This window comes from Octopus sinensis, linkage group LG3 (assembly GCF_006345805.1).
Source record: "Octopus sinensis linkage group LG3, ASM634580v1, whole genome shotgun sequence".
In the NCBI taxonomy this organism is placed as follows: domain Eukaryota; kingdom Metazoa; phylum Mollusca; class Cephalopoda; order Octopoda; family Octopodidae; genus Octopus; species Octopus sinensis.
This window is the reverse complement of record NC_042999.1, coordinates 123,265,953-123,291,073: the sequence shown is the minus strand read 5'-3', so window position 1 is coordinate 123,291,073 and position 25,121 is coordinate 123,265,953. Positions and strand designations below refer to the sequence as shown.

Here is a 25,121-nt window from a genome sequence, read left to right as displayed (position 1 = left end):
TGATTAAATATTAATTTCTTTTAGCTAAAAAAAAATTTAACAAATTTAATATTAGAGAACATTGACCAGGAAAAACATAATTTTTGAATAGAGAAGGGTAATTGTTAATAATAAACCAGTAATAGGGTTATAGATGTCCAAGATTAAAGAAACAACTCAAATATTTTCAAATAAAATTCAATTTCATCAAACACACAATTTATCTTTTATCATTTATTTGTTTCAGTCATTTGACTGTAGCCATGCTAGACCACTGCCTTGAAGGGTTTTAGCTGAACAAATTGACACCAGAACTTACTTCATACTTTTTTTAAAGCCTAATACTTATTCTATCAGTTTCTTTTGTCAAACTGTTAAGTTATGGAGATATAAACACACCAACACTGGTTGTCAAGCAGTGGTGGGGGACACACACAGACACAAAAGGACAGACTAAGGGATTAAGTCGATTACATCGACCTCAGTGTGTAACTGGTACTTATTTAATCGACCCTGAAAGGATGAAAGGCAAAGCTGACTTTGGTGGAATTTGAACTCAGAACGTAAGCATTTCAACCAGCATGCTAACGATTCTGCCAGCTTGCCACCCTGTATATATATATATAATATATATATATATATTATATATATATATATATATACATACAAAGGGTTTCTTTCAGTTTCCATCTACTAAAATCCACGTACAAAGCTGAAGATATAGTAGAAGACACTTGCCCAAGGTGCCACACAATGGGACCGAACCCTGAACCATGTGGTTGGAAAACAAACTTCTTACCACACAGCCATACCTTTAAAACCACACAGCCATACCTTAAAAACCCATGGTTCAAATCAGTGGAACTGAACCCAAAACTATATGGTTGGGAAGCAAACTTTTTACCACACTTCAACCAAGCCTGAAACTTTTCATGATAAATTCTTGTTAAAGACTGGCTAAATTTATTTAATTATAATCTGGTTCAAGATTCTGATTCTAAATATTTGACAGACTGACTTATGAAAATATAGATATAAAAAAAGTTCTGAGTGCTTCTTTTCACATAGGTACTATGCATGAAATATTATACATTGATATAAGAATATGAGTTCAATTTTAAAGTATAATGTTTATTATAAAAATTATCAACTCTATAAATTTTTGTAATATGAATTGTAATGTTAAAAGTAGTCAAAACATGGAACTTCATTTGTGTTACAAGCTAACTTATCAAAGAGAGACTGGAAACAATTATAAGAAAAATGAAAGAAAAACTCATACAGCATTCTATTAAATATATTTTAATTGAAATGCTACACAGAAGTAATTTTTTTGTTTTCTAAAATGTCAACTATGCACTATATGTTTGGGTTTCTTAGAAAGGTGAGAGATATGGTTTGTTTTTGAAAACTACCTCTTCCAGGACTTGGAAGTCATTTTTGACTGTGAACTGTAAAATTGATACTATAACATCTAATTGGTTTAACTTCCTGTCCTTGACTCCATTTTTTATCTTGTTTAGCTAATCTAACCTGGAGTTAATTATACATCAGACATATAAAAATCCAGGCAGAATTTGAACCAGAGGCACAATTTTAGCAGTATGTATTGTAAAATAACATTAGGAATAAATATAGATAGCAAGCTGACAGAATTGTTTGCATGCTGGGCAAAATGCTTAGTAGTATATCATCTGTTTTCACATTCTGAGCTCAAATTCCACTGAAGTTAACTTTGGCTTTCATCCTTTCAGGGTCAATAAAGTAAGTATTGGGTATTGAGATTGGTGTAATTGACTTACCCTCTCCACTGAAATTGATGTTCTTGTGCCAAAATTTGAAAGCAATGTTATAAATTAATATTTTGTACTAATTCAGCAGTCAGTATAAATATGATGTAAAAAGAAAAATTTAAAATAAGAAGCATATAACTTACGTAAGAGGGCACTTGAAGGAATGCTGACAGTGAGAACATTGGATCCACTCATTGAACAATACGCACACAAAGCTGCTGTTGCCATTGCCACAATGGACAGCGCTACCATCACAGAAGTAGGCGGAAGTAGTCTTCCAGGTCTTCGATTTCCACCACTGCGACGTTCTCCAGACCCAGAATCACACCCCGTCTCACCCCTGCTTTCTGCTGTCATGGTTACGACATTCTGTCTACTCCATGATGGGTCCCTTCTATCCAAGCTCTTCCCAATACGTAGTGTCTCTTTACCAATCTGAGTTGGAATTACATAGGGACCATCTACTGGACCCTCATCATTATCTTCATCCTGGAGAAGAAAAAAAAACAAAACAAAAATATAGTAAAAATGGTTGATATTATTTTTCAAAAAACATCAAATGATATAAAAATAGTTCTATGTGATAGTAATAAAAGCAAAACAACAGCATGAAAAACAAGTTAATATGGCAGGAAAAATTGAGAAAGTGATGCCTCTCTATATATGTATGTATATAAGCATATAAGAATTACGAAATGGAGGATTCACATTGATATTCTTGAACCTGTTTTATATTGTATTGTTATAACAATGTCAGACTGAATTCTTTACAGTATTATGTTTTGATCATTTATATTCTGATTTCAAATCCCATCAAAAGTTGACTTTCTCTCTTATCCTTCAGAAGATGGAAAAATAAGTACCAGGCATGTGATGATGTCCATTTATTTGATTATGCTTATCATGTACAAAACTTAGCCTTATGACTTTGTGCTAATCATTATTTGGGGGTTTATAGAATTAAAATACATGGTCATTCTTGCACACAGGCATGTATCCAGCATCCCTCTTCAGCTGAGTGTTCTTCATCTTTTGGACTTGTGGATCCAGTTCCATGTAAAAAGAACCTGTGCTGGTTCCACATAAAAGCACCTGTGCAGGTGCTATGTAAGAGAATCCAGTAGATTCTGTAAAGTGGTTCGAGTTAGGAAGAGCATTCAGTCATAAAAGTCAAGCCAAAAACAGACATGGAGCCCGAGCAGCTCTCCAGCTGACCATCTCTGGTCAAACCATCCAGCATGGAAAGCATGTTAAATGATAATGATGAAGAGGATATATTTCTGAAAAGGGGTGATTGGTAGGGTCAGTAGAATGCTACTTGGACACAGAATTAGGCCTAGGCTTGATCAACCTAGGTCAGTTTGCCTGGATGAGGGTTTAAGTTGTAAGACCTGAAACACCCAGTAATCTCCAGGATACAATGCTGACAATGTATTCAAGTATTACATTTGTATATGTGTGTTGAACTAACATGAAACCATTTGGTTGGAAAAATAACATCTGGAATAGTTAAGCTGTTTATCAGACGAATACTGACACATGTTAGATCTATTACTCTTTATTTACACAACTAATGTTCTTGGCAAAGGCATGAATATTACATGCTCACTTTAAGAAGACAGTGGCAGCAGTAATTATCATAGGCAATAATTGTTGATTAGAGAAGCTCAAAGATAAACGAATTTCCAAAATGAGCAAAACCAGCTCAACAATCAAAATGTTGAGTAAGTGACTGTGAAACAACAAACACAAGTCAGTCTATGTGAAGAGTAAATTATGCAAACAATATTATCTTGTCTGTTCTGTAGGTCAGAGGCAGGCATTTTATGCCACAAACCGATAAAAGCAGGAGAAAAAAACTGCATGTATTTATGATAAGACATCTGAGACAAACTATCAACATCATATGGAGATATAAGAGCAGAAACATTGTTATCCTAGAAAAAGCCAGTCCCTCACATGGAAGAGATATTGGTGCAACAAAACATCCACAGACTTGAGCATGTCCAACAAATGGAAAAAAACCTGGATGTCACAACAAATACTCTATCAGAATCATCAAGTAGTATGAAAATTCAGGTAGACCTCAGATACAAGGATATCTTTAGACACAATATGAGACTGACACCCACAGCTGAAAACAGAAACCAGTGAAAGAGATCAACTTCTGATATGATTCATGCTGTTTCATTACTGCCTATCACAACTGTTTCTGGCACTATCCATTTAAAGTGGACATGTTTATACTTTTGCCTAGAACGTTAGTTATGTAAATAAAGAGGAAAAGATTTAACAAGAGATGAAACCATATGTCTACATTATTTTTTTCTACAGCAGTATCTTATGAAACCTTAAAAATGATTTTAAAGTCTAATATTGGCAAAAGGCCACAAACTTTGAAGGGAGTGGGTACAACCCATTATATCATTTTGTTGCCTTCCTACCTTCCATTCTATCATATGAGTGGTGCATATTTTATCAATCCTAGAAAGAAGAAAGGAAACTCAACCACAGTGGGATCTGAACTCTGATCAAACAGAGTTTTGTTGTTAACTTCAACAATAGTTATTTGTATAAAAACACACACACACACACGAATAATTATGCTATTATTATTATTATCATCATCATTATTTAGTTTTTGCTATACAGTTATTCAGATTTAAGCAGTGAGCAGTTGAATGTACATCATTACTTCTCCCTATCTCTCTCTCTCTAATGACTTGTCCTTGGTTAATTCTCTAGAGTGATGAGCTGAACAAGCTCATATCATCATGTGAATGTTGCCTAGTATTTTCAAAGAATTTGATATAATATCTTTATTTTATTTATTTCTTGATGTTTTTCTTCAACTTCTTTGCCTTCTAATGGATTTTTAATATTCTGTAAAGACATCAATGTTTTTCTTGCTAGCAGGGATTTTTCCAAACTTCCATTTAGCATGGTAATTTTGCAATCGTTCACAAAGGCAAGTTTGGAAAGCTTACTTTCTTACTTGAAGGAAAACATTTCAGTTTATTATTGTTATTATTGTTATTATTATTATTATTATTATATTATTATTATTATTATTTTCAATTTGTGTGATTGTTAATTTTGCTTCTAAGATTCCCTTTTTGATATTTCAATCTAATTAACTGATATTGCTTTGGTGTTTGGAAATGAGAATTTGCCTTGCCATGATATCAGCCACAATTATTAAGCATATCAGTACCTGTGTTTTTTTTCCCCTTTTGATACTAACACCCTTTTCCTAGTAGATAACTAAAAGGCAAGTTCTTAGCTAAGAGTAAACCATTTTACCTAGCATTCATTGATTCAGAGCAGGTACTATGCTCTGTAGTCCAGTGATCATTTCATCTTTAAGAAAACCAATTACAAATAAATGGCTTGTACAGACCCTGGATTCAGTTCTCAGCCCCTCCACTACCACCACAACCACCTGTTTATCATAGTTTTTCAAGTAATTATGGAGGAGTGTAAGCCTAATTTCTCATGGGAATGCCTATGAGCCAACAGTCTAGGTCTCACAGCTGCATCAATCACAGATTACAGAAGAAATTCTGAATAAAAAATCAAGAAGCCTCAAAATAAATCTAGCAAAGATAAAAGTCCACAAGAAAGAAGATATTTTGCTGCCATTTGAGAAATGCTTGCCAACTCTTGTAGGTAAGTGTTCTGTTTAACATCCCTATTATAAATTAAGGATATACAAGAAATGCAGTGGGATCATAAGCAGGCTGGCAGAGAAGGAGGAAGTCTTTGAATGTGATAGCTATAACACAGTAGTTAGCAGTAAGAGCATCCATGAAGTAAATACTTAGGAAAGACTGATAGCTTCTCTACCTAGAAGACATAATCTACAGTGGAAGTGAGTGCACTGGAAACATAGTAGCCTAAGTAAGAACAAGGTTAAATGTTTTAAGGAGTTATTGTCATTTTTGACAATAAAGGGATTCTCTCATCAAAGCAAGAATAGATTATATGATATTGGTGTACAGGGTACAGTGCTGTGTGGTAGAAAATATGGGCATCAAATGCAGAGGATGTGCGAAAGGCTGAAAAAGAAATGAGGTTAATATGCTCTGCTGTATGGTGTGCATCAACAATGAAATACAAATGAACTGAGAGCAAAACTAGATATAAGAAACATCAGCAGTAATGTGCAACAGGAGAGACCACACTGGTATAGTTATGTGTATGGGAGCATGACTGTTTAGTAAAGAAGTTCTAAGAGATCCAAAAAGAAAGACTGAGGAAGACATGAGAAGTAGTGAAAACTGATCTCAGGATACTGAATCTTACAAAAGAAATAATGAGTGGCTGCAACAAGTGCCAAAATATAGTTGGAAAAGACTCATCAAAGAATACAAGAATGGAATAAGGAATGGAAAACATGATGATGATGATGAGATTACAATGATAATGAGGTTTCCTTATGAAAAAGAGAAATGATATCCCAGGCTGTACTTTCTGACATTAATGAGCTAAGCATGCCCTATCAATGCAACTTGTTCTCAACAATAAGAACAATATTATCTGCATATTAAGTATATTTGAGAATGTTTTTCAGTTTTCAAACAGAGTACATCTGTAATGTACATTAGAACTATTTCTTGCAATCAGTTTGAACTGCTATCTAATAAAAATCATTAGGATTAATAGCTGACTGTGAATGTGATTTTATAGACATCTAAAGACATTTAATTATTTAAAAATAAAAAAAAACTAAACTGCTTCAATATAGTGTATCTTACTACTTCAGCATTTACACTTGAAATCTGTTTGTAAGAACATTTCATGTTTCACAATTTTTAAGGATACAGATTGGGAAAACGAAATACAACTAACTTGCTTATACTTGATATGGTTTACAGAAAGTAGTATTGATGAATAACGTAAACTATACTGTATGTAGTAAAAGTATTTGTCAAGGAAAAATATGAACTAAATTGCACTCTACACAGCTATATCAGTTCTTAACTCTTTTGATACCAACCCGGCCAAAACCGCCTCTGGCACTGTAGTATAGTCTTGTTTTCATAAGTTTTGAATTAAAATCTTCCACCAAACCTTAGTCACAATTTATGTTCATAACACTAGCTTAATGATAACTAAGTTATTTTACTAAATTCTTTGTTATATTTAAAATCATTTGAAAGAAACACAGAGCATCTCAACAGAAATATGGTAACAAAAGGGTTAAATATCAAGTTTTCATTCCTTATGCACATTTATATACATTTACATACATAAGTGACAGCTTTCACATTACTTTGCATGGGCTGCTGGTCTCAGCAGCAGAGTTGCTCCCTTGCAAGCCACGTATCATTGACCAGTTGGTTGCATGCCAGGGTGCCAGGCATGCTTGCAATAATGAAAGTCTGCCACTTCCATTATGCACATGTATATCTGTGTCATTAAGAAATTTACTTCTTAACTGTTTAGTTATGGGTTCACTTCCATTGCACAGCACCTTGGGCAAGTGTTTTCTAGTACAGCCTTAGGCTGGCCAAAGCATTGTGAGTGGAATTGGAAGATGGAAACTGAGAGAGACCTGCCATATATGAGGGTGTGCTGCAAAGTTCCTGGCTTTAGGTAAAAGAAAATACAGGAAGATCAGTCAATTATGATTTTATTCAACATATTCCCCTCTCACATTTATGCACTTATTGCAGCAGTCCTTCAGTTTTACTAAGCCCTGTAAAAGAACTCAGAAGGTTGGTCTCCAACAAGGCCTTTTGTGATACCCATAAAGCCTGGAACTTTTCAGTACCCTGTGTGTGTGTGTGTATACGTACTCTTGTCTTGACACCACATAATGGTTGAAAATGAGCATGTTCTTCATTTCCAATCTTCCATGAAAAATATATCAGACCATGAGAAATATCACTTTACTCAGAAACAAGTAAAAGCTGATGACAGAAAATGTGTCTCAGTAAAGTCTCTCTGACCCATGCAAGCATGGAAAAGGATGCTGTATGCTGGTGATTATGACGACTCATATAAATTAGCTCTCATCATGGAATGAAGAAAATATGAATGTGAATTCAACTACTCATCATGATCAAGGCTGATGATACGAAAATATTAAAATAAATACATTACTATAATAGTAGTATTGATATGAAATATGTTAACACAAACCTCATTATATAGAGAATATTCCTAAAAAAGTATTTTGAAAAATAGGAGGAATTATAAAAGCTAATGCTAAAAAAAAAAAAAAGCAAAAAAAAAAATGATAAGCAATAGCAGTATTGTCTTAACAAAATAGTAGCTGCCTTATCAAAGATAAATCATAACATCTTAACAGTTAAAACATATTTGATGACTCCCAATATATTTCTGGAAATAATTATATATACTCATTGTACAATGAAAATTTTGCCTGAATTTTCATAATTATGGATACATTAACTATCATATAAGATGCATTTGATAAATTCTAAAATTATCTTTGAATTTTAAATTCAAAGTGTAATTAGCTCTCTTAATTATGTAAGATATTTATGGGTTTTAAAATGCATTTTATTTACATTTTTTATCTCTATCATTCCCATAATAAGGATATAAGGTCCAAACCATTATATGCATGCGTATATGCGTATATACATATCTACACACATACACACACACACACAAGCTATATTCATCTATTTATCTGTCTGTCTATATTTATATATATATATATATATATACACACACACACACACAAAAATTCATTATATATAAAACTCTAAGTACCTGAGAATAACAGAAAGTGTGCATGTGTGTATGAGAGAGAGAGAAAGAGAGAGAGAGAAAATGAGTGAAAGAATGAGAAAACGAACAGGCAAATTCTGTCGCGTGCTGGTAGTTTGGAAAATAAGGGGTACCAATGACTGACGTCATCAATGAACTATAGCTTCTTGTTTAGCTGCAACATTTTTCAGCTGTAACATCTAGTAGCATCAGACATTTGTTCAGCTTTTACGATCAATAAATTCACAATAATAATAATTTGACAAGTTTTTCAGATAGTTGGAAACTGACATTGTCAGCCACACAGAAATCACTAGCATAGTATATAACATTTAGTATTAGTCTTATAAATTCAGTTTAACATCTATAGATAGGTATTAAAAACATTTCTTAAATATTCAGAAATGAAGCAATTTAAATCAGTTTTTCTCCTACATAAGAATAAAGGATTACAAAAGACATTAAATGGAATAAAATAACAGTAAATCAATAACAGTCCCCAATGTGCTAATTCTAAATTCCTAATGAATTTTAAGATAAACTTTAAATTGTAGAGGTGATGGGTGATCGAGTAAATCTAGGTCTGTATGAAATTACTTTAATATAAAATTTTCCCACCAACTAATCTGAGTAAGGAAATAAGGAAAGGTTACAATGACTGCAGGTAAAAGAAAAGAAAAATTTATGATAAAACAGGAATCAATTGAAATGTGTACATCATAAATTCACCAAGAAAGTAATAACACATATGTGTGTATTTCAAATTTGAAAATTTTAATTCAGTGTTGTAAGTAATGTATTATAAGCAATAAACATATATTCCAAGGAATATTACACTGTAAAGTCTCAGAACATGTTATATTTTATAAACTGAATGCAATTTGTATGGTTTTTTTCTATAGCTTATATTCTTTTTAGATTACTAAATCAGTATGTTAGCATATTTTAATTTCTGGTTCAACATGTATGAGAATGAATTTTATAAGAGAAATTACTCTAGGTCATGTTGGAAATTACTAAAGTAAAGACTATTTCAAAATGTGTAAAAATGCAATCGTGAGTTCTAGATGGTTTTAGTTCAATTCTAAAAGAGAAAGTTTCTTTTGTAAATTATAAAGATTTTTCATATGAATATTAACTGAAAGTATACTTTCAAAAATTTGACCAGAAGAATCAAAATTTTACAATCATGGTAAAAAACTTAAAAGAAATGCTTGAAGTGTAATTGATCTATTTTGAGCTAAATGATAACCAATAAAAAATAAATACAATAGGAAATAAAAGGAACACACTGAGCAGTAAAACAACCAAAAAAACTGTCACAAAGACTGATTTAAGTTATTTTAACATGAAAATAATAGCCAGAAATGGATTGTTTGTTTAATGACAAAGATTAGTGCTTGTTGAACTCCCTATATGCATGTTTTATAATTCAATACCAATGAAGATCTTTTTTATTTTTTTCCCCCTTAGTACTGCAGAAGTAAAAGCTTGTATAATGAATTAGTGAAAGCTAATTCCACTTGACTACTGGTAATTCTAATGGCTGTCATTGCAATTGCAAGGTTTAAGTTTGAATCTTATATATTTAAGAAGGAAAGCATTTGGGTTTATGATGGTTGAAAACTAGCTGTTTACTATTGAGAAAATAGAAGCAAACTATTAAGTAGATGAAAGTAGTTAACAACGATTTTCTGTTTCCAGCAAGATAAACTAAGGAGAATGTAACATGTAATGTAGAACATATAAATCAGGAGAAAAAAAGAGAGAAATAAACTTCATAAAAGAATTTTAGTTGTCTCACATGACACGCAAAACTGAAAAGAAGGAGATGATAAAGCAAAATAGAACAATCTTCTCAATAGAGATTTTAAGAAGTATCTTAGTTCAATACCACAATTTTATAGCAAAATCAGTTTGTGGAGAAAATATCATCTACTACAAAAACAACAACTATTACTTCCATAACCAGATGACTTAATTAGATCAAGCAAAGAAAAGCAAATGCCCAGACTGCAAAACTGGATGGAAGTATTAAATACAAAGACCAAGGAAAGCTTTTAAGAGAATGATAAAATTAAAATGTGAAATGAGCTATACATTAATTCAGTGAGGCTGATATTCTAGTTGAAGAGTTACCTGTTCTGCAAAATGTATGTATGTGTGTGTGTGTGTATCAATAGTTCACTCTGTAAAATCATTGGTAATTGGAAGGGCATCCATCCATAGAAACTATGCATAAAAATAGGGCATACACAAGAAAGACAGCCAGTTTTTCCTGTTGTGGATGACTAATGACAAAGGACCATACCAAACTGTGAAATGCTGAGAGATCTGAACAATGTATGCCAGTATGAAAAATAAACTGTACATGACAACAACATTTGTTGGTTCTATTTATTCAAAAAACACTTTTTTTAATAAATATACACTGAAGGAGAAACAGAGTGGAAGATAGCTACACACACACACACAAACCACACTTGTTTGTGTGTGCATGTGAATGTGTGTAAAATATATAGATAATCATTGGTGGTGGCTTACTTGTGACATAGGCATCTCAGTTTCTACACTTATATACAAATAAGATGAAATGAAATGCAATGCACTGACGCAAACATAAATACATTCATAAACAATCTGTGCACATGACACAGCTGACGTCAAATAATCATGCATAAAAGACTGCTAAGCATTATACATTGAAAAGTCCACCCTATAATTTTGCTACCTATAACCAAACTCCTTCTGTAACTGGCTATTTTCTTAGATATAAATAAGAAAGAGTCTCTTTACTTAAAAACCTAGCATTAATTATTATGACTGGATGTTGCGTGTGTGTGCATACGTGCGTGCGTGCATGTGTGTGTGTATCGTTATAACTGATATGCCTGATGCCAACAATGAAAACAACAAAACTACTCTGAATTCTAAAGACAAAATGAATTAAAAGTAGGGTATTATCCTAATATTATTAAAAACAGGATGATTAAATAAAATATAAAGATTTACAGGGATGAAATCTACAAAAGCCTAGTGTTTCATAAACTATCTTGCATATAAAATATTTAGGTTTTAATGTAATGGATATTAAGTATTCGAAAAACCATAAGAAGTAAGATAGGCCCTTTGGTGAGATTTGAACTATATATCTGTATGGTTAAGAAGCTTGCTTGCCAATCATATGGTCTTGGGTTCAGTTCCGCTGCATGGCACCTTAGGTAAGTATCTTCTATTATAGCTCCAGGTAGACCAAAAAACTGGATTTGGCAGATGAAAACTGAAAATAGCCTGTTATGTGTCTGTGTGTGTGCACACATATTTGCATGCTTGTTAGTGTGTACTCTTGTATACACACCATATAATGGATCAAAATGATCTTCCTTCTCATTATCACTATTTTTACATTTGCATTTTCCATGCAGCATGGGTTGCATGAAACTTGTTGAGGCAGCACACTATGGCTGGATGCCATACTGTTTTTTTTTTTTTTTTGGTAAATTGCTTGTTTATCTTTTGGCATGACAAAACTGCTCAACTTTTGGACATATTTTCACAATTGATGCAAACAATGACCATTGCCTAAGAATGTAAACAATAAGACACAAATGGGGAAAATATGCATGCATACATACACTCTCGCAACAAACACACACCCTATGTCTACCAATTTCATTAACAAAGCATTGGTCAACCCAAAGTTATAGAAGAAAACACTTGCTCACAGGTACATTCCCACTTCCCAAAACCCATGTAGTTGCATTGCAAATATCTTAACCACACAACCATAATGTGAAGGAATAGGATGATAGGTGATCTACAGAGTAATTTATATATATATATATATACTGTGAAATTTGATTTAATACTAAATTGAATTTTTCCCTGTATGTTTGGAGTTATACTCCCTAATATCATTATATATATATATATATATATATTTATAATTAATCAATATAGGGTGCCAAAAAAAATTTTGTAGAATTTTATTTGCGGTTGAAGCTTTGGCTGTTATTTCTAGTGGGTGAATGGCCTATTATGGCTGTTCCTTGATTGTTGATATATATATATATATATATATATATATATGCAGTCACCTAGAAAGTGATGGATATGTGACTTAACTTTTATCAGAGAACATGATACCATTTTCACTCTCTCTACTGACAATGTCAAGTATTTATCACAGTTTGGAAAATGTTCATTTGAGATAAAAGAATGCACAGTAAAAACTAACAAAAAAAAAAAACTGTGGAAACTCAAGTATTTTATGGCGACTATATTTTTTTTCCTTTTACTTGTTTCAGTCATGAGACTGTGGCCATGCTGAGGCACTGTCTTGAAGAATTACTTAGCTGAATAAGTTGACCCCCCCAGTACTTATTTTTGTTAAGTTTGGTACTTGTTCTAATGGTCTCTATTTGCTGAACTGCACATTATGGGGACCTAAGCAAACCAACACTAGTTGTCAAGCGGTGCTGGGGCAAAGACAGATTCACACATGCTTCTTTCAGTTTCCATCGACCAAATCCACTCACAAGGCTTTGGTCAGCCCAAGACTACAGTTGAAGACACTTGCCTAAGGTACCATGCAGTGGGACTGAACCTGGAACCAGGTTGGGAAGTAAGCTTCTTACCACTCAGCCATATAAGTTACCATTAGAGGAAGTATTATGGTAGCCTGTAAGCTACTGTTAGAGAAAACAATATTTCAAAAATAAGCCATTAGGAGAGTTTCTATGTTGTATAAAATTTGCTTTTACCAGGCTGGTAAAGATTGTATGAGAGTTTTTGAGGCAATATTCTATGACTGGATGCTCTTCCAGTTGCCAACCCTTACATTAAAACAAGTATCAGAATTAGCAATGAAATTCTCGTTAAATAACTCCCTAGTATTGTAAAAGTTGGATGAAGAAGTCCTAGATGTCTGAAAATACATGAAAATGTGTCACACAAATCTTATCAATAGTAACATTAATGACTGTAGGCAGACAGAATATTAGTCAAGTGACACTTGTTTTATATTCAGTAGCTGTTAGTTTGAATTAACAGTTAAGAGCAACAAAGGACGATTAGAAAAACCAGATACTCACCAGAGATGACTAACAACTATATGATCATCTCTAGTGGGTTCCTGTTTATTGAACCAATATCTGTTTTTATCAAAAATCATTAAGCATCCTCACATATACACTTTTAAAGATGCCGGGTTTAATTACTCAGTCTCTTTAATCATAATCTTGTTTATTCCAACAAGTCAGATATTAGGAATAAATACACTCACGTGCGCACATGCACAGACAGCTGCTTTATTAACAATGAATTTATTCAAAGGACAACAAATAATTTCGAAGAGCAGCTCTTCAATACCTGGCCACTGGATCTCAAATTCAGTACTTCAACCATAGACTAGATATGGTATGTAAGTATGTATGTTTGTATGTATGAGCTAGAATAGAAAAGATGACCATCAATTTAAAACTAGATTTCAAGTTCACAGTTGAGCATATCTATCAAGATAAAATCTAGTTTAGGACTCAGAGGCTAAATATTTGAAGTGATTCTTAAAGTGACAGCACAGCAATAGTTAATGACAGCAAGTTAATTGGGACAAATCAGCTGTTATTGATTATTTACTCCACATTTCCTCTATGATCCAAAGGAGAAAGACAGAATAGGAGATCAAAAGGTGAACATATTATTACACATGAAACTTCACACCTGCCCTTCTAATTCACTTCAATTTCTGTTATTAGATTTACTTCTTAGCCACTTTAGATTTTAACAGAGGTGACACTTATAATCAAGGAGTTCAGCTATGAAGTGTTACAAGCTTAATGAATGTCACACATTAATTAGTGAATTTAAACAATTTTAGCAATTCTCAACTGACTACGAATAAGTCTTGAACACTAAAATTTTAAGAATTTTAGTGATAAATATCTTCACGAGTATCATCATCATCGTCATCAGCAACATTCCTTATGTAATAATAACAGATTAATGATATAATTTGGATCATTCCCTTGATTAAAATATTTTAAATTAATTATGATTTCAAAAGTCAGTTAATACTAATATATATATATACACACACACAAGGGGAAGTAAAAAATTATCCACACTTTCGGCATAATATATCTCTACTATTGTCACACTGCTTTCTGCACATGCGTGCTTATAGTTGGTGCAATTTTGGTCACATGATCGAAGTTTGAGTCTGATCACGCCACTTTTCCTTCTGGCTTTACAGTGTAAGCATGGCTGCTCCACTAGCAATGTGCACCTAAGAACAAAGGGCAGTGATTCAGTTTCTCTTGTCAAAAGGTGTGTCAGATGCTGAAATTTGTTGGAGGCTTTTAGCATAATACAGGAACAGTGCACTACCATGTAGAAGTGTCTATGAGTAGATGGAAAACTTTAGAAGTGGCTGGAAAAGTTTAGAATGGCTGCACAAAGAAGGAGCATGATGCCTGTCAACCTCCACCACTGATGAAAACACTCAGCAGGCTCAAGAGATAGTAATGGTGAACCAGTTTACCATTACCATCTCTCCAATCAATGCTCTTAGTTGTTCTTTGGTGCACATTGCTGGTAGAGCAGCCATGCTTACACTGTAAAGCCAGAAAGAGAAATGGCACAATCAGGCTCAAACTTTGATCACATGACCACAATAGTACCAACTGTAAGCATGCATGCGCAGAAGGTGGTGTGACAATAATAAAGATACGCTATGGCAAAAGTGTAGATAATTTTTGACTTCCCCTCATACATATATATATTTCAAAAATTTAACAAAAACACAACAAATGGAAAATTTTACAAAAACATAACAAACAGAAAATTTGTAGCAAATTCTTCATCAAAGTCCAAAAGATCCTTATAATTTTGCACCTTTAATGTTAATATTGTTCAGTTTTGGTGGTGCCAGTGGCAAAAAGCCACTGGAAATAGTTAATGAACATACAGGACAATGGGGAAAACAAACACGACAAAATATATATATATATATATATATATATATATATATACATACACAGAAAAAAAAAGCTGTGCATTACATGCCAGACTGATATGGAGTAATGCAATGTATATATATATATATATATATATATATATATACATTTTTATAAACACACACACACACACACATGCATGCTTTATGGTGAAACTGAGCAATGACATTGCTGGAGCAACAGTGATGTCATGTTTAAATGATCCGTAAGCAATATATTCTGTAGCAGGGCAGTTCTGTCTGGTTTGATGACAAGATCAATGAAGTAAAATGTACCATACTTGAAAAACAGGAAATGGTTGGCAGGAGAGAAGACACTGCCTCAATAATTCTAGTACAAGCTATGCCAGCATGGAAAAAGACATAAATATGAAGATGATGGTGGTGGTACATAGCGTCCTCATTCCCATGCACAAATAATGCTTATATATACAAATACACATAAGTATTTGCATGTGTAAGTATGCATATGTATGTACATGTAAATGCACACACATTCACATATATATACATACAAGTATATTATATGTATGTAAAATAAATACAAGCGATTCCCTCCCCTTACATAGCACACTCTCTCTATCCCTATAAGTAGCAGTTCCCAGTGAGCCAACCATGTGCATATATATATATATATATATATACACATACACACACACACATACACACACACACACACACACACACACAGAAACATACAGGGTACAATGGGTAAATTTTTGCCCTTTTATATTTTCAATTTCGCACATGCGCATTGTTTTTGATTTTGTCGACTACACAGTATAATAGGGTCGGTTGGGCACCGTCTGTGAGAATAACAGCCCTATGATGTAATTCATTCTGCCAGAAATTTGGAAACATGCTGTACTGCTTGGCATTCATGCCTGAAGCTTGAATGCAAACATTTTGAAGTGTTTGGGTGTCAATATGAGGACATGTACTAAGAGCGATGAAAATCAAACATCCAATCAACATCATGGTGAATGGAGTGATCACTTGTGATGGTGACATTATGCCCCCATTCATCTTTCCACACAGCTTCAGACTCAACGTAGAGGCCTACATTATGGCTGCTGGAAGACCCTGTCTAGCAACAGAACTCTGCACCATGCCACACAAGCAGGAGAACCAGTCATGGCTGTCAGACAATTTCTGTGACAACATCACCCCTAACTTCCCAGACTGCAATCCCTTGATTACTATGTGTGGGGCACAGTTGCATGAAAGACCAACAAAACTCCTTGCAACACCAAAGATGAACTGAAGGCAAGGATTACTGCAGCATTCACCAACTTAAACAAGAAGACTGTCCAGAAGAGTTGCAGGAGATTCCAAAGTTGTCTGGAGGCCATGGTTGAAGCCTATAGCGATTTCATTGAATAAATTTACTCTTTAGTATTTCAAGATATTTGTATGTAATTTTGGCAAATACATCTGTTAAAATGAGATGTCAGTGTTATTTTCATTTTTGCATAATTTAGACGACAGTTTATTCACCACACCCTGTATATATATATATATATATGGAGAGAGAGAGAGAGAGAGAGGGATTGACAGATAGATAGACAGAGAGGTATAGCTATAAATATTTGTATTATATCAAAGTTGACAGTCTCCACTGAGATTCCCTCTTAGATGGGCTGTTCATGACTGTGAAGATGAGAAAAAATTGGAGTTTATATAAGGTTCAAATAAAGTTAGATGTATCAGGGTGAATATTTTGCAAACTCTGTGAGGGAGTGGGCAATGATATTTTTAGGTGTGTATTGTACTTTGGCTGGAATTAAACAACTCCATTATAACTGAATGTCTTTTCATCATTGAAATTTATTTAGGTGTAGATAGTTTAATAACCTTACACCTTTTGCTCTATGGATGTCCAAGGGTCAGTTTACAGTTTATTAAAATATATTTACAATGTACTGTATCTAAATGAATGGTATTGTATTTCTTAGAATAGAGTTTTACTCTAATTTGCTAGACCTAAGAGTCCAAAGGTTAGGTTTAAGTCTAAAAAAAGATATAGGTATTGTAAATATTTTAAATTTCAATAAGGTTGAAGGCTACTCTAATTTGAGCTTGCTATTTCATTACAGTCAGCAAAAGGAAAATGAATTAGAAGTAGAAAGGAAATAACTGAAGAAACACTAACAAAGATGGTAATTAAATATAAGGGCCAGAAAAAATTAGAAATTTTATTGCAAATTCTATTAGATCTAGTGTGTGTAAAAATCATCATCATCATCATCAAATGGCCACTTTTCCACACTTGCAAGGTGAAATTTCTTGAGGTAGATTTTTCTATAATTTGATGCCCTTCCTGTCATCCCCACTACCTGACATACACACACACACACACATATATATATATATATATAATGTGTGTGTGTGTGTGTCACTGTATCAATCAGACTATCAGATGCTGTTATACACCACTGGTCACAATGTGCTTCTTCGATTGATGTAACGTTTAAATAATACTGAGCATAGTCACATATTACAGTATCTATTATCTGATTTTATACAGGTATTATATGTTTATTTATCTATCCATTTCTCTCTATAAATACACACACACACACACACACACACACACACATACATGCATACACAGACATACATACACACACACTTACATATACTCACATTCATGCATAAGAACATGCACTGTGTGCATGTGTGTGTGAGTGCATCTGCAAATATTAATAAATACAATAGTAAATACTTTAAAGACCAAATTAACAAAAAAAACATATCAACAAAATGATGTGATCACACTTTTGTACATGGTTTCAATCAACATTTGCTCAATATGTTGAACTCCTGTATATACTCTGAAGAATAACTGCTTTTTACACTCATAGACATACATATATATTTGCAGACATGTTTGCTTATCTGTATACTTGTGCATATATGTATATATGTGTATGTCTGTGCAGTGGGAACTTAGTTGTAATTCAATGATTGAAAGCAATAAAAAAATAAAAGTAAAGAAAAAAACCCATCAGGAAACAAAAAAAGGATTATTCTTCTTAACTAATTATTTACTTGGTCTTCACAGTGAGATTGATACCCTTAACGTTCTGCTTAAACTATTGCTTGTAGTAATTCATTGAAACACTCTAAAGATAAACAGTTTGGCCTATCACTACTACTGTGATACCATTTCATCTATTTTCAGTTCTTTGTAGGCTGAACTCTTCCATGATAGTTGCAGAAAGCTTAAACATTTTACTATATTTCTACTGAAATACACTACCTTTGCTTGATTTACTGTTTGAAAAATCCTGAAGAATTTAACAAACTTATGTAGTCAATATTAGACTAGCGTTTGGAACATTTAGAGGGTTACTTTTGATTTAGATTTCTTTAAAACAGTAAGCTTTTATTCTTTTGCATTACAGATTCAGGACAGTCTCAGGTAGGTTGGTATCAAAAGGGAATCAATAAATATCAAAAATTACCTACTGGTTCAACTCAGCTTCAACTATAGGCTATTTCATTAAACTGTGTTCATTATTTGTTCAGTTACTGTATCCTGAATTGTAGCTTCAGATGAGGAATGCAGCTCTTGGGAAATTACAACGTATATGTGATACCTTATAAATAATAATTAGTTTCAACTGTTGTCTCCCTAAACAGAGAGTGGGAACATTTGAATGATTGGTTAAGATATCAGATAAGATGAAATCGAAAAAAATGATTCTGAGGTGCATTATTTGAAGATGAAATACTTTATTGGCTGATGTTGCAGTGCGTGAGCATCTAATGGTATTGGTGACTAAAGAATTTAGATGATGAAGCCAGGTTGGTAGTTTGAGATTGTACTATGTGACGCTGTGTGTTTGAAATTTGAAGGTGAATAGAGATGTGCAAGTCTTAGTATTACCGGTGATACTTTTATGGGGCCTTTGTGGAATGTGGCTTAAGTTGGAAGTGTTTGGTAAATGGTCACAATACACAACAAGGAGAGTTTCATAAAGAACTGAATATGGGTATTTTCATTGTCGCTATCGTCATCGTTGTCACCGCTGCCGCCACGACCACCACCACAGTCATCATCACCATCACTGTTTTAATGTCCACTTTTCCATGCTTGCATGAGTCAGAGGGAATTTGTTGAGGCCAGATGCCCTTCCTGTCACCAACCCTTGTTTCCATACAAGGTAACATTTACCCATGACAGGACATATTTTCATAGAAGACAGGAAACAAATGATGCCATTTGTATAATAGTTGCACTCATTTACATCTATGGCATGATGTCAAATAGTGACACTAACTCACACATACATATAAATATATACAGATATATATACATGTATGTATTGGTTGATTCTATTAGAAGACTCTTGCCGAAGGTGTAATGCATTGGGATTGAATCTAAAACCACATGATTAGAAGGAAGCAACATTTTAAACACAAAGCCATACCTGCACCTGATTTAAATCTTTGAAAATTCTTGTGTAAATATTTATTCGCGTAGCAATGTCAAATTCTTTGGTGAAGTACATTTTGGGTAACTAAATTTGTGTCTACAATGGTTTTAATGGCTGATTATAGTTTTTATTTTGAAAAATAGCAGTTCAAAACATGAAAAATATATTGAAAAAGTGAGCATCAGAACATGAAAGGGTTGCAAGCATTTGAGATTGATCCTTGTGAAAGGCAGCTATTTTGCAAGAATATTTTGCAAATATACACAACCCGGGCCAGTGTTGAAAAATGAACATGAAATATGATGGTGATGCTGATGATAGCAACGAATGAAAGTGCTAGGTTTCAAAGCTTAAGTAACAGCAACAATAAATAATACCTAATAAAATTTCAGTTCTTCTTCTTTCTTTATTTATTTTTACAGTTACATTCAGGGTTCTCACTGCAAAACTATGATCAGAATTCTGATGCAATAATATATCTATAATTGGATTACTACCATTTTTATTCATTGAAAATAGCTGATCATTGTGCTTTGCTAAGCCAGTCCCTTTTTCAACCAATTCAAATTCTTGCCTGCTGTACTGTTTTTACATTATATGAACTATAACATTACTGCTACTGCAAGATCAATAAAACCAATCTTTAGTAAATATTATGCACTTATCTATTTTGATGTGATGGAGCATATAAATAAAAACAAAACAAAAATTTCTATTTATGTGAGCCCTTACAGTGGAAAAAAGAATCACGTTTAGGAGTATGCTGTAGATTAATCAGTGCAATAACGCTGAACACAAAAAAGAAAATATCAGGAAGTACTTGTCTTTCCTATAGAATTTAGAATCTAGTCAGCTTAAACATGTGCAGTAATTCTGGATAGCATAAAACGAAAAGAAAACTGATAAATAGTGAAGTTATCTTGGAAGTAAACTGGAGAAGATCATGCAGTATCAACTAAAAGGTCAACACAGTAGTTAACTGCTCTAGAAGAAAGCCTGCAATCTTTAGTGGATGAATCCAAATATTGATATTGATTTTTTTTTTAAGTATTACAAGTGATTATATCTATATCTATCTATCTATCTATACATACATATGTATATATATATATATATATATATATATATATATATATACATATATATATATACATGTGTGTATATATATATATATATATATATATATATATATATATATATATAATATATATATATATATATATATACACCCACACATATAGCCATAATACATTTAGAGAAGATTTTCTGAAATAACTTATAGGCTGCTTCCTCATTCATGATTTTGAAAAAAAGATTTTAATTTACACAAATTTAATTTAAAGCAAGCTTTTTTTTTTTAATGCAAGTGACAATATTCTGAACTTGAAAATTAGTTCATAAAAAGTGACAAACACCTAAAAGCAAGAGACAAAAATAATGTGGTGAGCTGACCTCACAAGCCATTTGAAGACTGCCCACTTCAGCTGTTGAAAGTCTTCAAAAAACACCCCCACAAACAACAAGAATGTTATATTACTTCAATTCTACCTTTTATAAAATTAAAAGTGTTAGTGTTCCACTTGTATGGTTCCTACTTCTTGTTAACATTTCACCAAAACATTTTCAGCAAAATTGAATGCTGATTGAGAAGTTATAATTGTGATTTTAAGATAATGATTCCATGAAAATTCAAATCCAATTATGCTAGTATAGAACAATGATTGGAAAACAGTAAAAAGGGCAACAAATCTATTAGTCCTATGTTACAAAGCACACTCTTCTAAAGGCATAAATATTGTTGGTTAAACATCCTGACCTATCTATTCTCCACAGAACAACAGAGTGGATACCAAAGGAGCTGAACATATTAAAAAATATCAAGACATAGAAAGAGCGACAAAGGGATTGTGGAAGATGATAGTGACAATTGGCCTGTGGTAATTGGTGCATTTGGCACAACATCCAGTCTGCTCCTTAAAATGCTGAAAGATATTGGAATTGAGAACTGCATTGTAGACTGGGAGAGAAGTGCAATGCTGTATTTTGCAAGAATCCTAAGGGAGATTCTTGAGATTTGAGGCGACTTATTGTCACCAAATTTCACCCCTCTTAACGAAAGTAGCATGTAATAGCTTTAATAATAATAATAATAAAAATAATAATTAGGGATGGAATTTGGTATCTCGAAGTGTGTGGTGCTTACTTTGAAGCAGGGGAAAAGAGTAAATTGTAGGGGCATAGAATTGCCAAATAGAGTGAGAATGGAAGACCCAGATGATGATGACAGGTACACTTGGGGTCCTGGAGCTGGACAATATCTTGCACAGAGAAATGAAAGACAACGTCACCACTGCATATTTCAAATGCCTCAAATCAAAGCTCTACTTGAGGAACCTTGTGACTGCCATCAACATGTGGGCTGGTGCTGTAGTCCACTATAGTACACCTATCTTGAGATGTACACAAGTGGAGATTGACCAACTTGATTGCACTACCTGAAAGACAATGGCAATGCATGGTGCCCTCCACCCTAAGACAACTGTACACAAGCTCTACATGAAGTGAGGTAAGGGTGGACGTGGGCTGATTAGCGTATGGGAGTGCATCAACAGGTGGTTTAAGAAGGACTACCAAAAAAAGAATACTGAAAGCCTAATCATTGCAGCCCAGGACCAGGCATTGAATACCAACTCAGTGAAAAAGAATATATACCACACAAGTGCAACAGACATCTGCAGAATGTGTGGGAAGAGGGTCGAAAGTGTGACTCATTGTTAGTGCTTGTGAAAGTCTTGCACAGAAAGAGTACAAGCATAGACACAACAAAGTAATCCAAAACCTCCACTGGCTACTATGATGTAACTATTGATATGAGGTTACAGGTGCTTGGTACCAACATACACTGGAAAAGGTAATGAAGGAAAGGCAAAAATCCTCTGGGACTTTGATTTCCAGATAGACAAACATGTTAGAGCACTGGATATAATAACTTTCAGGAGAGACAAACAAGAGTGCCTAATAATTGACGTAGCAGTGCCAGGAGATCAACACATCATCATGAAAGAATGAGAAAAAGTTGATAAATATGGAGACCTGAGAATTGAGATCGCTAAGATGTGGCTATGAGAGTTGAATATAAAGGTTATCCCTATTGTCGTTGGAGCATTGGGTTCAATACCGCCCAATCTGTAAAAACATCTGAAAACCTTAGAAATACACTACAATCTAGATGTATTGCAAAAGTTGGCATTACTTGGAACTGCATGCATATTGCATAAAGTACTGTCTGTTTGAGTTCCTTGTGACTTGACAAACAGTACAAACCTCATGACATTGTATACTATAATAATAATTTTTTTATATTATAGGCACAAGGTTTGAAATTTAGGGGAGGAGAACAGTTGATTATGTAAACCCAAGTGCTCAACTGGTATTTATTTCATCTTACCTGAAAGAAAGGCAAAGCTAACTTTGGTAGAATTTGAACTCAAAATGTAAAACCAGAAGACATGCCACAAAGCATCTTGCCTGATGTACTAATGATTGTGCCAGCTCATCACATAAATAATAATAATAAACTAGATAATGATAATAATAATAATCATACTTTCTACTATAGACACAAGACCTGATACATTGGGGGAGGGGATAAGTTGATTACATTGACACCAGAGGGTAAATGCTACTTATTTCATTAACCTCAAAAGGATGAAAGGCAAAGTTGACCTTGGTGGAATTTGAACTCAGAATATAAAGACAAACAAAATACTGTTAAACACTTTGCCAGGTGTGTTAATGATTCAGCCAGCTCATTAGGTGTTTCAAATAAATCAATTCCAAGACATATCTTTAAAGTCTGGTACTTATTCTATTGATTCTTTTTCCAAACTCACCAAGTTACAAGGGTGTAAACAAACCATCACTGGTTGTCAATTGAGGGAGGGGACAAATAGAAACATGCCTACATAAATATATTATGAGCTTCTTTTAGTTTCCTCTCACAAGGCTTTGGTAGGCCCAAGGTTATAACAGAAGATATATTTAACGGGACTGAACCTGAAACCATGTCACTATCATAGCATTATTTTAAATATATATGTAAACTTTCTGTAGATTCCATACAAAAACAGCTGATTTTACTCTACACTAAAGTTTACTTTAGCTTAAAATCCTCTGTTACCAACTATTGCTAAAATTTTCAGGAACCTTTAAATATTCTGGGTCTTGACTTTTATTTACTTTATTTTCCATTTTTAACTTTCAAAATAACTTGCATAATCACAAATCTTTGGAATGCCCTTGTTATCCCAGCTCGCACACAACTTCCACCATCTCCTACATTTCTTCCATGTAATTGTATTTCTTCTCTTCCATTCTTTATCGATGGTAATCTCAGTTTAATCTCCACTATTCCAGAATTGTTTTTTTCTATTTCTAGCCTTTACTTTGCAACAACCTTTTAACTAACGCACTACACTGGCACATACCTAACATTTAAAAGTGATTAATCTTGTTTATTTCAATACAGTCTGAGGAGCCAGTTTTGGTGCAACTTTGAAGTTACTGTCATCATTTTTAAAAAAATAAATGTTTAATTTAACTTTATGTAATGAGTTTTTTCTTGGTTAAAATTTTAAGGTAACTTTATATATAAATATATATATATATATTATTATTATTATTATTTCTAAATCTCTCAAAGAGAAACATTCAGTAACAGTTCTTTAAAGTAAATGCTATTCGCCAACATAATGTGGCTGTCCTGAAAGGGATGATGCTACTGTTGCTTTAGCCCCTGTATGAAAATATAAGGACACAGATAGTGTGTTGTATAGCCAGCTAGTAATATCATCCCTTTCAGGACAGCCACATTATGTTGGCAAATACCATTTACTTTATATATATATAAATAAAATTCCCACTTAAATATATTGTAAATATATACAGAAAGCAGAAAAGAAAAATTAAAGCATCAATAAAAACAAACTTAGATAGACTTTAATGTCCAATTGATGTATTGATCATTTATGGATATCAAAGAGAGAAGGGCACAGTGAGCTGCCAGTAATTTAATTAGGAAAACATTTAAAAGTTAATGATTTCATTTATATGCTAAGTGAGAACATACATAAATAACTAGTCATAAAA

General features: G+C 33.3%; 1 protein-coding gene across 7 annotated transcripts in view; it reads right to left on the bottom strand.

Annotated features, from left to right (window-relative positions):
* LOC115209230 overlaps positions 1 to 25,121 on the bottom strand; it is a 417,183-nt gene that overhangs the window by 72,077 nt on the left and 319,985 nt on the right. For all 7 annotated transcript variants that reach the window (XM_036501257.1, XM_036501255.1, XM_036501256.1 and 4 more), the window contains one exon: positions 1,916 to 2,261. In XM_036501257.1, coding sequence (XP_036357150.1) covers positions 1,916 to 2,129 — 214 coding nt within the window. In that variant the 5' untranslated portion in view covers positions 2,130 to 2,261. The remainder of the gene's footprint in view (positions 1 to 1,915; positions 2,262 to 25,121) is intronic.